A 14,679-nucleotide genomic window follows, 5' to 3' on the forward strand; every position below is an offset into this window, starting at 1 on the left:
TTCAATTCTCCATTTTCCATGAGTGTATTATCCACAGAGCTGAATTTTTCTGTGTTTCTTCCTCTGTACAGTGCTCTGACCTCACTTCCTCCCAGCCCTTTTTCCGCTCATCGTTATTCCAACAGAGAGTACAGAATGGCGAGAACAGAAGTTGAAAGAAGAGGGGAGAGAGTGGAGACAAGACTCTTCAGCGACCGCTGGGCTACTGGGTGGGGGTTACCGGGGGGCAAGAGAGGCACTGGGCACACAGCTTCAGGGACGCTCACTCTCCAGCTCAGGCAAGGGCCGCACGAGCAAGAGCTTTGTCTAACAGAACCTAGGATGCTTGTCTCAATCTTTTTTGGGTCATGGACTCACTTAGAAATCTGATGAAAATATGGATCCTCCCCCTAGCACACTGTGTGAGTGTTGCAGAGATTTTGTGTACAATCTTAGGGCTTCACAGGTCCCTGAAGCCAAGGCCTGGACTCTCAAATGGACTTCTGATCCCAGGGAAAGAACCCCTAATCCATCCATCCTAGGCGGGGAAGTCTTCCAGGACCCCTGGGTGATGTGGCTCGATGCGGCAGCAGAGCCTTCTCTGAAGAAGGTCCTTTATTTAGGACTGGGCATGGGCTTCGGGGCCAGGAGGCCTTCACTCTGCTGTTCTTTATAGAGTCTGAGAACTTATTGCTAGAAGGAACCTTAAAATATAATCTGGCCCAGGCTCGTTTCTTTAGGCACAGAAAATATTGTCTTTATTCCCTTAATGGATCAATGTCCTGACCAAGGTCACAAGACAAATGGGCATCTTGCTGCCCATAATTCTCTTTCTCCCGTGAATCCAGGTCATCTCTTACTTTGCAAGCCACGCGGTGAGGGCACAGCTTCCCAAAACCCAGTGGGGGCTGAATCCGCCGGAGCAGCGTGACCACATCTAGGTGTTTGATCCGACCCCTGGAAGAGGAAGGAGAGAAGAGAACTATCAGTGAGAAGGGCCATGGTCTCGGCCAACAGCCCAGCTCATGTGCCTGAGCGGCGGGGCCACCTGCAGGAGGAACTCCTCATAGCCGTAGCCCTAATGGTCAAACTCGGTGCAGAGTTGCAGGACTTCAGGGTCAAACTCCAAACCCAATATACGCATGTTTAGAATTTTAAAAAATTTGGTTTCACTCCTAAGCAGTGGTATGCATGAAATAATGGAGAGTTTGTTAGATTCGTATCTTTCTTATACGTATGAAAAGAAACCCATTGCTATTAGCACTTCCTGTTTATGTGTATCCACGCACGAGAACCACACTGTGGGAAAAATCAGGCTTATCCATCATCTTGACAACAATCCCTAAATAAGTCAGTGTTCTTTTGGGTGAAGTGAGAGAACCCCCAATCCAAATGACTTAAGCAAAAACTGGAACATGTGCCCCAGGAAGCAGCTTGATTCCGATCTCACACGCCCCCGCCCGCTGGCTGCGTCTCTCGGTGGCTCCTCTGCCCGGGCGGCTCCTCCCCGGCTCTGCGTGTTCTCAGGCAGACCCCTGACATTCTTAGGCTCACATCCCTATGACACTCAGGCAGGTGGAAGAGAAAGCTCAATATCCTCAGGAGTTGAACAAAAGTCCCAGAATTGAGTTTCAAAGGTCTTTTAAAAAAAATTGAGATATAATTGACATATAATATTGTATTAGTTTCAGGTGTACTTCATAATGATTTGATAGATGTATATATTGTGAAATGATCACCACAGTCCAGTTAATATTCATCACTACACAGTTACAATTTTTTTTATTTTTTAGATTTTACGTTTAAATTTTAATGAGAAATTTCCATCAGTGCTATGTTCAAGGTGGAAGGGATTTTAGTAATGAGTAAAATTCTCAATGTGTACCTGCTGTTTTAGTCAACTAACCATCTGACCAAGTGGTATTTGCTGAGTGTCAACCACACGTGCTCAGTAGATGAGGGTGTCCTCGGACCTGAGGCAGGAATAGAGTCGAGATCTGCCTGGCCTCCACGTGCTAACTCGAGCACTTACTCATCCTTTCAACACTAGGATCTCGTATCCTATTCAAGTGAAAACAGCAGCTATGTTCTTGACTTAGCCAAAGGTGCCTGGCCTCCTATTGCTGGCCCTTGATCCTTGACCCTGGGGTCTGGTGCAGTTCAGTGTTTCCCATCCATCCTCCTGATGCTAACCCGTCAGGAGCTCTTCTACACGTGTGATCTTGCAATCCCCTCTCTCAGCTTTGCAATCAGGACTTCCCTCTGGGAACTTACTTGGCTTCAGGGTCATACTCTGCCCAGATTCTTTTAAATTCATCCAGATGGTGGGGACCAAGGATGGACCAGTCCCTTGTCAGGTAGTCAAAGTTGTCCATGATGACAGCCACAAAGAGGTTGATGATCTGCAGAGGACAGAGAGTGATGAGTCTGTCTAAGAGGACCTTCCTACACACTGCCACTTGAATCCACTTTGCCAGCTGGTACATACATGGCAGAAGCCAACATTTCTAAAGACCAGCCATATGTCACCATTTAAAACACCAGCCCCTGGAACTTGGGTCTCTTGGATATGAACTTGACACTGCTCCCCTCAGAGTCATGTGGGATGAACCCCACAGGTGGGCTGCACAGCTTCCCACAGACCAAGCTGCTGGGTAGGGCTGCCGAGGACAGATGGCAAGCTAGTCCACCACCTTTCCCTCACTCCTCATCAAAGCACCAGAGGAGCAGAAGTTGCCTCTAGGCCTCCACACACACGTCCCCTCTGTCCTCTGGGACGGTGCCACCATAGGTGCCAAGAACGGACAAGAAAGATGCTGGCTGAGCTCACTCTGGCCCAGAGCCGTCTGCCCTTATCTCAGTGAGGTTGGACACTTCTACTGAGTCAGTCTTTTCAGGTTACCTCTAATGGGGCTGCCCCGACCCTGAGCTGCAGAGATGGAGGGCTCGGGCTGCCTGCACTCACACTCATTACCTGTGGCTGTTTAGTCCCACCTCAGCTTACCAGGAAGGCACAGAGCATGTAGAAGCTGATGAAGTAGAAGACGGCGAAGCTGCTGCCACAGGGCGTTTCCCCTTCCGTGCTGTTGCTGGGCTCCGACTCCGGGGCACACTTCTTCCCTGGCATGCAGGCCAGCATGATGTCCTGCCATGCCTCCCCTGTGGCACACCTAGGGGAGAGAGGTGAGAGCCCAACACCCATGCAGCCCATCTCGCGGCTCTGGATCCTTCTCCCACCCCTTGCCCCTTCCTCCTTCCCAGAGGGAACTATTAAATGGAATTTGCTGTTTATCATTCCCTGAAGGTTCTGATATGTTCACTAAATACAAAAACATACAGCACTGTTTTGAATGTTCTAAAACTTTACATAAATGGTAACTCTACCCTTTCTGCAAACTCACTCGTTTTGCAATCCATGTGAAGTTTTTAACATTTAGCCATTTGGATATATTTTAGGTCTAGTTCATTCATCTTAACTGCTGTACAGCAGTATACTCTATGAATGTACCACTTAAAAAGCCACTGTCCTGTAAGGTTTTCCTTTTCTCTTTTTCACTATTACAAAGAACGTTGCAATCAGCATGCAGGTCCACGTCTTGGTTATCTGCTTAGAAGCGGAGCCACCAGTTGAAGGTAGCTGTACCTTCACTTTTACTACGTATTGCTTGTTCTCCAAGAGTCTGTCCAATTTATACCCCTGTCATCAGTGCAGGGAAACGCCGTGACTCTACAGATTTGTCGTCTCTCTTTCCTTCAGCTTTATTGAGGTAGAATTGACAAATTAAACTGTAAGATACTTGAAGTGTACATCGTGCTGATTTGATATAAACACACGTTGTGAAAGGATTCCTCGCACCTAGTTAACACATCCATCACTTCACTTATTTATCTTTTCTTTTTTTTTTTGATGAAAACATTTAAGTTCTACTCTGTTAGTAAATTTCAATTATACGATACAGTGTTAATCCCCATAGTCACGATGTTACACATTAGATCTTTAGACTTCATTCATCTTATAACTGAAAGTTTCTATCCTTCACCAACTTCTTCCTAATTCCCCCCCTCCCAGGCCCTGGCAACCACTTTTCTACTCTATGTTTCTGAGTTCAGACTTGTCAACCCTCCGTATTAGTAAATTTTTAAAAGTGTTGCTCATATGACGGGTGTGAAATGATATTTCACTGCTGTTTCAATATGGTTTTAAAATGATTAACGGGTTGAGAATTTTGATCTCATCTTCTGTTGAACTGCGTGTTCACATTTTTGCCTGTTTGTCTGATGGGTTGTTCGTTTTCCATTCATTTGTAGGGTTCTTTATATGCTCTTCACATTAGCCCTTTGCCAGTCTACGCACTGCAAGCACCTGCTTCAGTCTGTGTCTGGTCTGTAGCTTTACGTATAGTATATTTTGATGAATCTAAGTTTTAAATTTCAATGTGGTCAAATTTATATTTTTTCCTCTGTTTTGTGCTTTTTGTATCTTGTTTAAGAGTTCTCTATTCTAGGTTATAAAAATATTCTCCTACATGTTCTAGAAGTTATAAAATTTTGTTTTTCATAATAACACCTTATTCTGGAATTTACATCTGTACTCAATGTGAGGCAGAAACACGGTTTATCTTTTTCTGTGTAGATAACCAATTTTCTTAAGAAATTTATTGAATAGTCCATCTTTGCCTAGTGATTTGAACTCTCTCTTCTGACATAAGTTCCACAGATGTAGCGGTCTGGTGCTAGCCTTTTCATCCTATTCCACGGGTTTGTTTATCCATCTTGGTATGAATGTACCATATTGTCTTAACCACTCTAGCTTTCTAGTAAGTCTTGCTCCCTCGTAGAGAGAGCCCCTCCAGCTTGTTGTCTTTCAAAACTGTCTTGGCTATTCATTTTCCTTTTCTATTCCACAGACACATTGGAATCAGCTTGTCAAGTTCCATGAACAAACCCGTTGAGAGTCTCATTGGAATTGCATTAAAACATAGATTAACTTGGGGAATTTGATATTTTTGTGATGTTAAGCTCCCAGCCATTAAGATGGCACATCTCTCCATTTATTTAGGCCTTATTTAATGTATTTTAATAAAATTTTATAATTTCCTCATATATGTCTTTTGTTAAATTATTTCTAGGTTCAGGGCCGGCCCCATGGCTGAGTGGTTAAGTTCACGCGCTCCGCTTCTGTGGCCTGGGGTTTCGCTGGTTCGGATCCTGGGCGTGGACATGGCACAGCTCATGAGGCCATGCTCAGGCGGCGTCCCACATAGCACAACCAGAGGCGCTCACAACGAGAATACACAACTATGTACTGGGGGATTTGGGAAGAAGAAGAAGAAAGAAAAGAGACTGGCAACAGTTGTTAGCTCAGGTGCCAATCTTAAAAAACAGAAAATTATTTCTAGGTATCTTATTTAAAACAAACAAACAAAATGTTGCTATTATAAATGGGACATTTTAAACGTTATGTTTTCTATTTGCTACTGATGTAGAGGGAATGCGATTGACTTTATATATAGAAGATTTGCTGAACTCTCTTATTACTTCTGTAGTCTCTCTTGTACAATATCTATAAGCAATTAACTGTTGTAAAGATGTTTTATTTCTTTTCTTTTTTTTCTACTGTGGTAAAATACACATAACATAAAATTTACCATCTGAACCATTTTGAAGTGTACAGTTCAGAGTTATTAAATACATTCGAACCGTTGTGCAGCCATCACCACCACCCATCCCCATGACTCTTTTCATCTTGGAAAACTGAAACGCTATGCCTACACAATAACTCTCCATTCCTCCTCCTCCCAGACCCTGGCAACCACCACTATGATTTTGATTACTCCAAGTACCTCATATAAGTAGGATCATACAGTTTTTGTCTTTTTGTGTCTGGCTTATTTCACTTAGCATAACGTCCTCAAGGTTCATCCATGTTGTAGCATATTGCAGAATTTCCTTCCTTTTTAAGGCTGAATAATATTCCATTGTACGTGTAGCCCACATTTTGCTTATCCATTCATGTGTTGTTGGGCACTTTGGTTGCATCCACATTTTGGCTATTGTGAATAATGCTACTATGAAGATGGGTGTGCAAATACATCTTTGAGACCCTGCTTTCAAATATTCTGAGTATGTGCTTAGAAGTGGAATTGCTGGATCATATGGTAATTCTACTTTTAATTTTTTGAGGAACTGCCATGCTGTTGTCCACAGCAGCTGTACCATTTTCTATTCCCACCAACAGAGCACAAGGGTTCCAATTTCTCCACATCTTTGTCAACACTTGCTGTTTTCCATTTTTTTGATACTAGCCATCCTAATGGGTGTGAGGTGGTATTTCTTTGTAGTTTTGATTTACATTTCCCTAATGATTAGTGGTATGGAGCATCTTTTCATGTGCTTATTGGCCATTGATATAACTTCTTTGGAGAAATGTCTATTCAAGTCCTTTGCCAATTTTTGAATTGGATTTTTTTAAATTTATTTTTTTATTGAGGTAACATTGGCTTACAACACTATATAAATTTCAGGTGTACATCATTATATTTTGACATCTGTATAGACTACATCGTGTTCCCCATCAAAAGCCTAGCTGCCATCTGTCACCGTATAGATGTGCCCCTTTGGCCCTCTTGTCCTCCCCCACTTCCCTTCCCCTCTGGTAACCACTGATCTATTCTCTGTGTCTGTTTGTTTCTTGTTGTTTTTTATCTTCCACATATGAGTGAAGTCATATGGTATTTGACTTTCTCCATCTGACATTCCACTTAGCATAATACCCTCAAGGTCCATCCATGTTGTCACAAAAGACAAGATTTCATCTTTTCTATGGCTGGGTAGTATTCCATTGTGTAAATATACCACATCTTCTTTATCCATTCATCCATTGATGGGCACCTAGGTTGTTTCCAAGTCTTGGCTATTGTGAGTAATGCTGCAGTGGACACAGGGGTGCATATATCATTTCAAATTAGTATTTTCATGTTCTTTGGATGGATACCCAGCAGTGGAATAGCTGTATCATATGGTAGATCTATTCTTAATTTTCCGAGGAAACTCCATACTGTTTCCCACAGTGGCTGCACCAGTTTGCACTCCCACCAGCAGTGTATGAGGGTTCCCTTTTCTCCACATCCTCTCCAACCTTGTTATTTCTTTTTTTTTTTGTGAGGAAGATTGGCCCTGAGCTAACATCTGTTGCCAGTCATCTTCTTTTTGTTTTCCTCTCCCAAAAGCCCCAGTACATGATTGTGTATCTTAGTTGTAGGTCATTCTAGTTCTTCTATGTGGGATGGAGCCACAGCATGGCTTGATGAGCAGTGTGTAGGTCTGTGCCCAGGATCCAAACCTGCGAACCCCAGGCTGCCAAAGCAGAGTGCACAGACTTAACCACTCAGCCACAGGGCCGGCCCCTCCTGATTTCTTAGTAACAGCCACCCAGATGGGCACGAGGTGATGGCTCACTGTGGTTTTGATTTGCGTTTCCTTAATAATTAGTGATGTTGAACATTTTTTCACGTGCCTGTTGGCCATCTGCATATCTTCTTTGGAAAAATGCTGGCTCAGACCCTCTGTCCATTTTTTAATCGGGTTCTTTGCTTTTTTTGTTGAGTTTTATGAGTTCTTTATTTTGGATATTAACCCCTTATTGGATAAATGATTTGCAAATATCTTCTCCCAACCAATAGGGTGTCTTTTAGTTTTGTTGATAGTATCTTTTGCCATGCAGAAGCTTTTTAGTCTGATGTAGTCTCATTTGCTTATTTTTTCTTTTCTTTCTCTTGCCTGAGGAGACATATTCAAAAAGCATAAAAAAAAAAAAAAGCATTGCTGCTAAGACCAATGTCAAAGAGTGTACTGCCTATGTTTTCTTCTAGGAGTTTTATGGTTTCAGGTCTTACATAAAAGTCTTTAATCCACTTTGAGTTAATTTTTGTGTATGGTGTAAGATAATGATCTACTTTCATTCTTTTGCATGTGGCTGTCCAGTTTTCCCAGCACCATTTATTGAAGAGACTTTCTTTTTTCCATTACATGTTCTTGGCCCCTTTGTCAAAGATTAGCTCTCCATAGATGTGTGGGTTTATTTATGGGCTCTCAATTCTGTCCCATTTATCTGCATGTGTGTTTTCCCGCCAGTACTGTGCTGTTTTGGTTACTGTCGCTTCGTACTATACTTTGAGATTAGGGAGTGTGATGCCTCCAGCTTTGTTCTTTTTTCTCTGGATTGCTTTGGCTATTTGGGGTCTTTTTTTGCTCCATATAAATTTTAGGATTCTTTGTTGTATTTCTGTGAAAAATGTCATTGGAACTTTGATAAGGATTGCATTAAATCTGTAGATTGCTTTAGGTAGTATGGACATTTTAACTGTGTTAATTCTTCCAATCCATGAGCATGGAATATCTTTCCATTTCTTTGTATCTTCTTCAATTTCTTTCAATAATGTTTTATAGTTTTCAGTGTACAGGCCTTTCGCCTCCTTAATTAAATTTATTGTTGTTTGTTTTTTCTTTTTGAGTCTGGCAATCAATTCTTTTTGGTGTTTAATTTTGTTTCTTCTTTTCCAATTCTTATCCTTTGAATTATTTTTCTTATCTTATTGCACTGGATAAAACTTGCAGTATAATGTTGACTAGAAAAAGTAATAGCATATGATCTTGTCTATTATAGTTACTAATTAGTTATTACTGCTATGAACTGAACTTCTGTGCCCCCCAGAATTCACATGTTGAAGCCCCAGCCCTCAGTGAGGTAGTGTTTGCAGGTGGGCCTTGGGTGGTAATGAGGTCTAGGTCAGTCCATGAGGCTGGGGACCCCAGGATGAGATTAACGTCTTTGCGAAAACAGGAAGAGAGACTAGAGCTCTCTCTCTCCACCATGTGAGGATGCAGCAAGACGGCGGCTGTCTGTAGGCTAGCAAGAGGGCTCTCATCAGGAAACAAACTGGCCAGGAGCCTGGTCTTGGATTTCCAGTCTCCAGAATCGTGAGAAAGGCATGTCTGTTGTTCAGCCACCCAGTGTTTGTTACAGCAGGCCGACCAGACAGATGAATTATCAGCACAGGAAAGAGAGTGTTTTTCTTTGTTAATCTTCCACCTTACTATTAATTGTTATATTAATTGTTATAAAGGATTTTGAGTTGATTTGCTTTGATTTTCCACTCAGATTAGCCTGTTGTTTGCAAACAATGACAGTTATGTCTATACATTTTCATATTTATACTTGCTTTTTTTTGTGTTCTTATTGGTATCAGCCTTATGTTAGTCTTATGGAATGACTGGGGAGGTTTTCTATTACTGGAAAGATAATTTAACATAGGAATAATCTATTCCTTGATATTTTGGCATACATCACACATAAAAATATTAGATCTTGGGCCTTTTTGAGGACTAAAATTTTACCTTTTAAATTTCTATTGCGGCTCATTAAAAACAAATTCTTCTTAAGACAATTTTTGTGATTTATATTTTCCTATATAAAAGCATCCACTTCATCTAGATTTTCAGATATATTGGCATAAATTTGTTCCTAATATTCTCTTATCATTCTAAAAACCACTTCCACATCTTTAATTAGGTTGCTTTTCTTATTCCTGATTTTATTGTGTCTTTTTTAAAATTTGGATTTGATGAAAGTTTGTTTGTTTACTGGTCTTTTCAAAGAATCAGTTTGAGGGTTTATTGATAAAAAATATTTTTGTTTGATATTTTATTAATTTCTGTTTTTATTTTAATAAATGCAATCCTTCATACTTTGTAGTTATTCTGCTATTCTTTTTTTCCATCTATCAGTTTATTTATTGTAAATTTTAAAAAATAAGTTAATTTTAGGGGCTGGCCCCATGGCATAGTGGTTAAGTTCAGTGTGCTCTGCTTCAGCTGCCTGGGTTTGTGGGTTCAGATCCTAGGTATGGAACTACACCACTCATCAGCCATGCTGTGGCAGTGACCCACATATAAAGTGGAGGAGATTGGCAACAGAAGTTAGCCCAGGGCTAATCTTCCTCCGCAAGAAAAGGAAAAAGAAAAGAAAAGAAAAAGAAAAGAAAAGTTAATTTTAGGTTCTGAATTTTTCTTTCATATTGATTGGTGCATTTCATAAATTTAAGGTGTGCTCTCACTTTCTCTACAAAGTAGTTTATAGCTTCAGCTGTGAGTTATTTAGAATACTGACTCAAAAAATTTAAGTGAATAGATTTTGGAGGGGCTACTAATTTTATGGTTCATTTCTAACTCTGCTGTATCGAAGTCAGAGAAGTTTTACTTTCTGTCTTATGTCTTGGCTAATTTTTGTGAATGTTTCTGGGTGCTTAAAAATAATGTGGTTTTTTTTTGCCATTTATTGAGTATAAATTTATTAGATTAAGTTCGTTAATTGACTTATTTAGATGTTCTTTTTCTTCTATTTTGTTCTATTTGATCTGTCATTTTCTACTTGCTGTATCAGAGTCTCCCTCTGTGTGTGTGCGTGTGTTTTCATTTTCTCCTTATGGTTCTATCAGTGTCTGATTAACATATTTCCAAACTATGTTGTCAGGCTCATGTATACCTTTTATCAGTTTCAAATATCCCTTTTTGTGTTGTTTAATGCCTTTCACCTGGAATTGTTTTTTTTTTTTGAGGAAGATTAGCCCTGAGCTAACATCTGCCGTAAATCCTTCTCTTTTTGCTGAGGAAGACTGGCCCTGAGCTAACATCCGTGCCCGTCTTCCTCTAGTTTATATGTGGGATGCCTGCCACAGCATGGCTTGCCAGCGGTGCCATGTCCACGCCTGAACTGGTAAAGCCCTGGCCGCCGAAACGGAACGTGCACACTTAACCGCTGCGCCACTGGGCTGGCCCCTCACTTTTATTTTACATGTCAGCATTCCAGGTTGTGACGAGCAGGAAGGGGAGAAGTGCCACAGGGTCATCAGGAGCCAGAAGAGAAGGAGAAGCCCTCAGGGGCAGGCGTGAGAAACATCCCCTCTCTACTCTGCCCAAGGCAGGGGTGCAGGCTCATGGCTGGCTCAGATGAGGAAGACACGAAGTGCACGTGGACATAAGCACCCAACACAGCAGGTGACGCCGACACTGGCACTATGCTTGTCTGTGAGGAAACCAAGGCTCAGAGACGTGCGATGTCTTGCTCAAGATCACAGAGCCAGTGTGTCACAGGCTTGGATTTGAGCCTGTTGAGCTTCCAAACCAGAGTGCTTTCAGAATTTGACTTTCGATCCCTCAGTGGCCTCAGCAGCAGGTGTGCCAGTGTCTAGTGGGCTGCTCGATGGAAAGTGATAAACAACAATGACATGACGGCTCCCCAGGCAGGGGAGGGGGATCCAGCCCCAGCTCTCTCCCCTAAGTACCCTGGAGAGAGCCCTCTCCTTCGACATGCAGGCATGTCCCAGAGACCCACCTGAAGAGGAGCAGCACAGCCTGGGGGAAAGTCTGGAAGTTGTTGTTGCGGTTGATCTCTGTGGTGTCATTCAGGGCAATCTTCCCAAACACCTAGCAAGGGGCGAGGAGATGGATTCAGTGGGCCCTGGACAGAGAGGGTCCTACTTCCCACCCAGCATTCAATGGTCTCTTCAGGGGCCACAGCTGACCACTGGGACAGGCTGGCCAATAAGCTGAACAGAGTCCCTGACGCGGCCTGGCTGGGCTTAATGGGTGCAGGTGCCTGTCTAGCCCTGATCTCAGTCCCCTACCCTGGCCAGTGAGAGAGGTGCCCATGTGCCATCAGGAGAGGTCCCCGTGGCTTGGCAGAACAGGGCTGCGGGCGGGTGGATGCCCAGAACAGGACCTGCTTCTGTGCGGGGATGGGCAGCTCATTGGCCTGCTGTTTTATTTTTTTGGCTGCAGATTCTTGAGAATATTTTTCTTTTTCTCTTTTAAAAAAAAACTTTATTGAGGAATAATTAACAAATATAATTGTATATATTTAAAGTGTATGACCTGGTAATGATTTGATGTACATACACGTTGTAGAATCATTACCGAGACCAAGATAATTAACCCATCCATCACCCACATAGTAACATAGTTAACTGTTTGTGTGTGTGGGGAGAATGCTTAAGATCTCCCGTCAGCAGCTTTCTTGTGTACAGCACTGCATCATGAACTGTCACCATCAGGTGCTAGCACGCATCCTCCGCCTGCTCTCCGCCACGCCAGCTCCGTCCGCCCCAGCACTGTTTGGTGGGCAGTTCTTGGACTGGGAGTGACATGGAACAAGCGGTCTGGGGCTTGGGCGGGCTTAACTCATCCTTGAAATCAGGGGTCTCCTTTTATTTTTTCTGGCCTTTCAAAGCTGTGCTTGTCTTAGAAACTGCCACCCTTGGTCAGGTAGCAAGGTAGGTAGCTCTTTCATCTCAAAAGCTTTTGGCCCATGAGCCCTGGCGTCTCTCTGCAACGAGCAAACATGGGACTGTTCCTTAAGGAGCTGCCGAAGAAAAGCTCTCCACGGGTGTGGCGTGACGGGCTGGGGTGTTCTGCTGGAAACCCGAGGGAGGCTGGAGAACTCTGGGTTTGGGGCAGGAGATGGTGCAGTGGGCACCTGTGAGGGGAGGACCCCAGAAACTGCTGCTTGCTTGACGGGGAGAGCCTGCCTGCCTGCCTCCCGCCCTCCCTCTCAGTCATCAGCTTCTCCTGGATGACGCTGGGTTGAGGGATAGTTCTCAGGCCTATCAGACCCGGACAAAGGGCAGATGCTGTCTGACACACCTGCCTGCTGTCCCCTGAGAAGGGGCCATCTCTCCTAGGCCCACTGCGTAGTTTGGGAGGGTCTTCCCTACTGAGAGCAGACCAGGCCTGGGGCACCAGGGGAGCAGCTGTCCAAGCCATGTGTCCTGCACCTGGCACCTGGCCATTCACCCTATACCTGCCAGATACCATTGGGCGGAAGTTCCAATTCCTGTGATCTCTTTAGCTTCAGAAGGCGGAAGAGGAGGGAGAGGGACAGTCAGGAACAAGAGGCAGGTGAGAGGGAGGGGGGCATCAGGGATCGTGGGGCTGGGAACTGGGAGGAGACAGCAGGAGGCAGGGAGCGAGCGCCCTCCTACCTGCATCCCGATCACGGCGTAGATGAAGAACAGCATCACTATCAGAAGCGCCACGTAGGGCAGCGCCTGGGAGGAAGCACAGGAGGGGTGGTGAGGACGACAGAGGGACGGGCTGGTGGATCCCCTCCCAGGGGGCGTGGGCTCTGCAGCCAGCAGCTGCTGCCTGCCTTGGGGCATTTCCAAGAGCCACGCAGAAGTTCTGGGCACCTGGCAGAGGGCCTGGGCCATGGCGCTGACGGCTCGCTCTACTTCGGTTCCATTACCTGAGAAGCAGTGCGGTGTTCTGAGAAAGGCAGGCTGCAGAGCAAGGGGTACAGCGCCACGGGTCTTCAGCAGAAACAATCAAGAATGGGCAAAATGCCCTCGGACTGAACACACAGCGTGGCAAGCAGGGAAAAAGCATGGAGGGTACACATCAAGGAGTCCTGGGAGGCGTGGGGTGGAGGCAGGTGAAGCCCTTCCCCCCGCAGCTTTACGTTCCACTAGTTGTAATAAAAACATTCACCAAGGGAAAACTAAGAAAGATCGTGGGCTCAAATCCTATTTCTGCCACTTTCTAGCTATGGGGGTTGGGCATATTACCTAACCTCTCTGAGCCTCAGTTTCCTCATCTGAAAAACAATAACTACCTCTCAGGGATTTTGTGGCGTTCAAATGATGTAAGGCTTACAAAACGCTCAGCGCAATGCCTTGCACATAGTTGGTCCCATACATCTTATTCACTCAATATGTTATCTGCCCAGCAGCGCAGACAACTTAATTTTCCAGAGCCCTGGTGGCTTCTCCGGGGAGAGGCCTCATGGGGCTCAGCTCAATGCAGGAGAGCCACACGTTCGCGGCTGCAAAGTGCGGTGCCAGGGGCCTGCAGACCGCCAGGTGGCGCTGCGAGACCACAAGGATGCTCTTCCTGCCTGGTCGGAGCTCCTGCTCCTCATTCAAGTCCTGCTCCTCACAGTCTCCCAGGTCTGTCGCCTCTTCCAGCCCAGGGAAATGTTGGGGACCAGGTGAGCATATTGGGGGTCTGTATAGTCAGTCATCGCTGTGGGACCCCAGGGGTGCACCCAGCGACAGGGTCAGCCTCAAGTCCCACTCCCCCGAGAATCCTGATTCCCAGGGACTGAGCAGGGCACAGGGGCGGGGGGTGCGGGGGGGGGGGGGTGGAGGTGGTAGGGAGGGGGCTGCCGTGCATCATTAAGTGGGGAGTCAGCGTGGGCCTGGCAGAAGGAGGACCAACCATGAGGAGTGCAGCCAGCTGGGGCCCTTGCTTGCTGGCTCAGTCAAGCGGCTCGGGGAATGAGTCCCAGGGCAGGAGGCTCCCTGGAGGGGTGTTGTGCCTTTGGGGTGGGACTCTAAAGCAAGACGGGCTCCTGACAGCAGAGCACCCTTCCTCTGGCTGCAACTTCACTCACGGGCACATTGGGATCAGGGCCACGCTGTACCCCATCCCTGGGCCCGAGGTGACTAGGGCAGGGGATGTGGAAGGAGTTCTTGAGTGCTGGTGAGGCTCCCTGTCCTGGGAGCCCTGCCTCCCCGGGGACGGACGACGCTGCCTTCAGCGTCAGGCCAGGGAAGCACGGAAGCACACGGGGTCCCCACGCCACTCATCTTCAAGGAACTCAGGGGCCCTGACTGCGCTTCGCTGCCCTTTCACCTCAAACCTATA

General features: G+C 45.2%; 1 protein-coding gene across 9 annotated transcripts in view; it reads right to left on the bottom strand.

Annotated features, from left to right (window-relative positions):
- The window catches only part of CACNA1C (calcium voltage-gated channel subunit alpha1 C), a 680,887-nt gene that overhangs the window by 21,827 nt on the left and 644,381 nt on the right, over positions 1–14,679 (bottom strand). For all 9 annotated transcript variants that reach the window (XM_070620344.1, XM_070620343.1, XM_070620341.1 and 6 more), the window contains 5 exons: positions 13,017–13,082; positions 11,372–11,463; positions 2,984–3,149; positions 2,254–2,381; positions 840–936 (listed from right to left, as the gene is read on the bottom strand). In XM_070620344.1, coding sequence (XP_070476445.1) covers positions 840–936; positions 2,254–2,381; positions 2,984–3,149; positions 11,372–11,463; positions 13,017–13,082 — 549 coding nt within the window. The remainder of the gene's footprint in view (positions 1–839; positions 937–2,253; positions 2,382–2,983; positions 3,150–11,371; positions 11,464–13,016; positions 13,083–14,679) is intronic.

Source organism: Equus przewalskii, chromosome 5 (genome assembly GCF_037783145.1).
Source record: "Equus przewalskii isolate Varuska chromosome 5, EquPr2, whole genome shotgun sequence".
NCBI classification, from domain to species: Eukaryota; Metazoa; Chordata; class Mammalia; order Perissodactyla; family Equidae; genus Equus; species Equus przewalskii.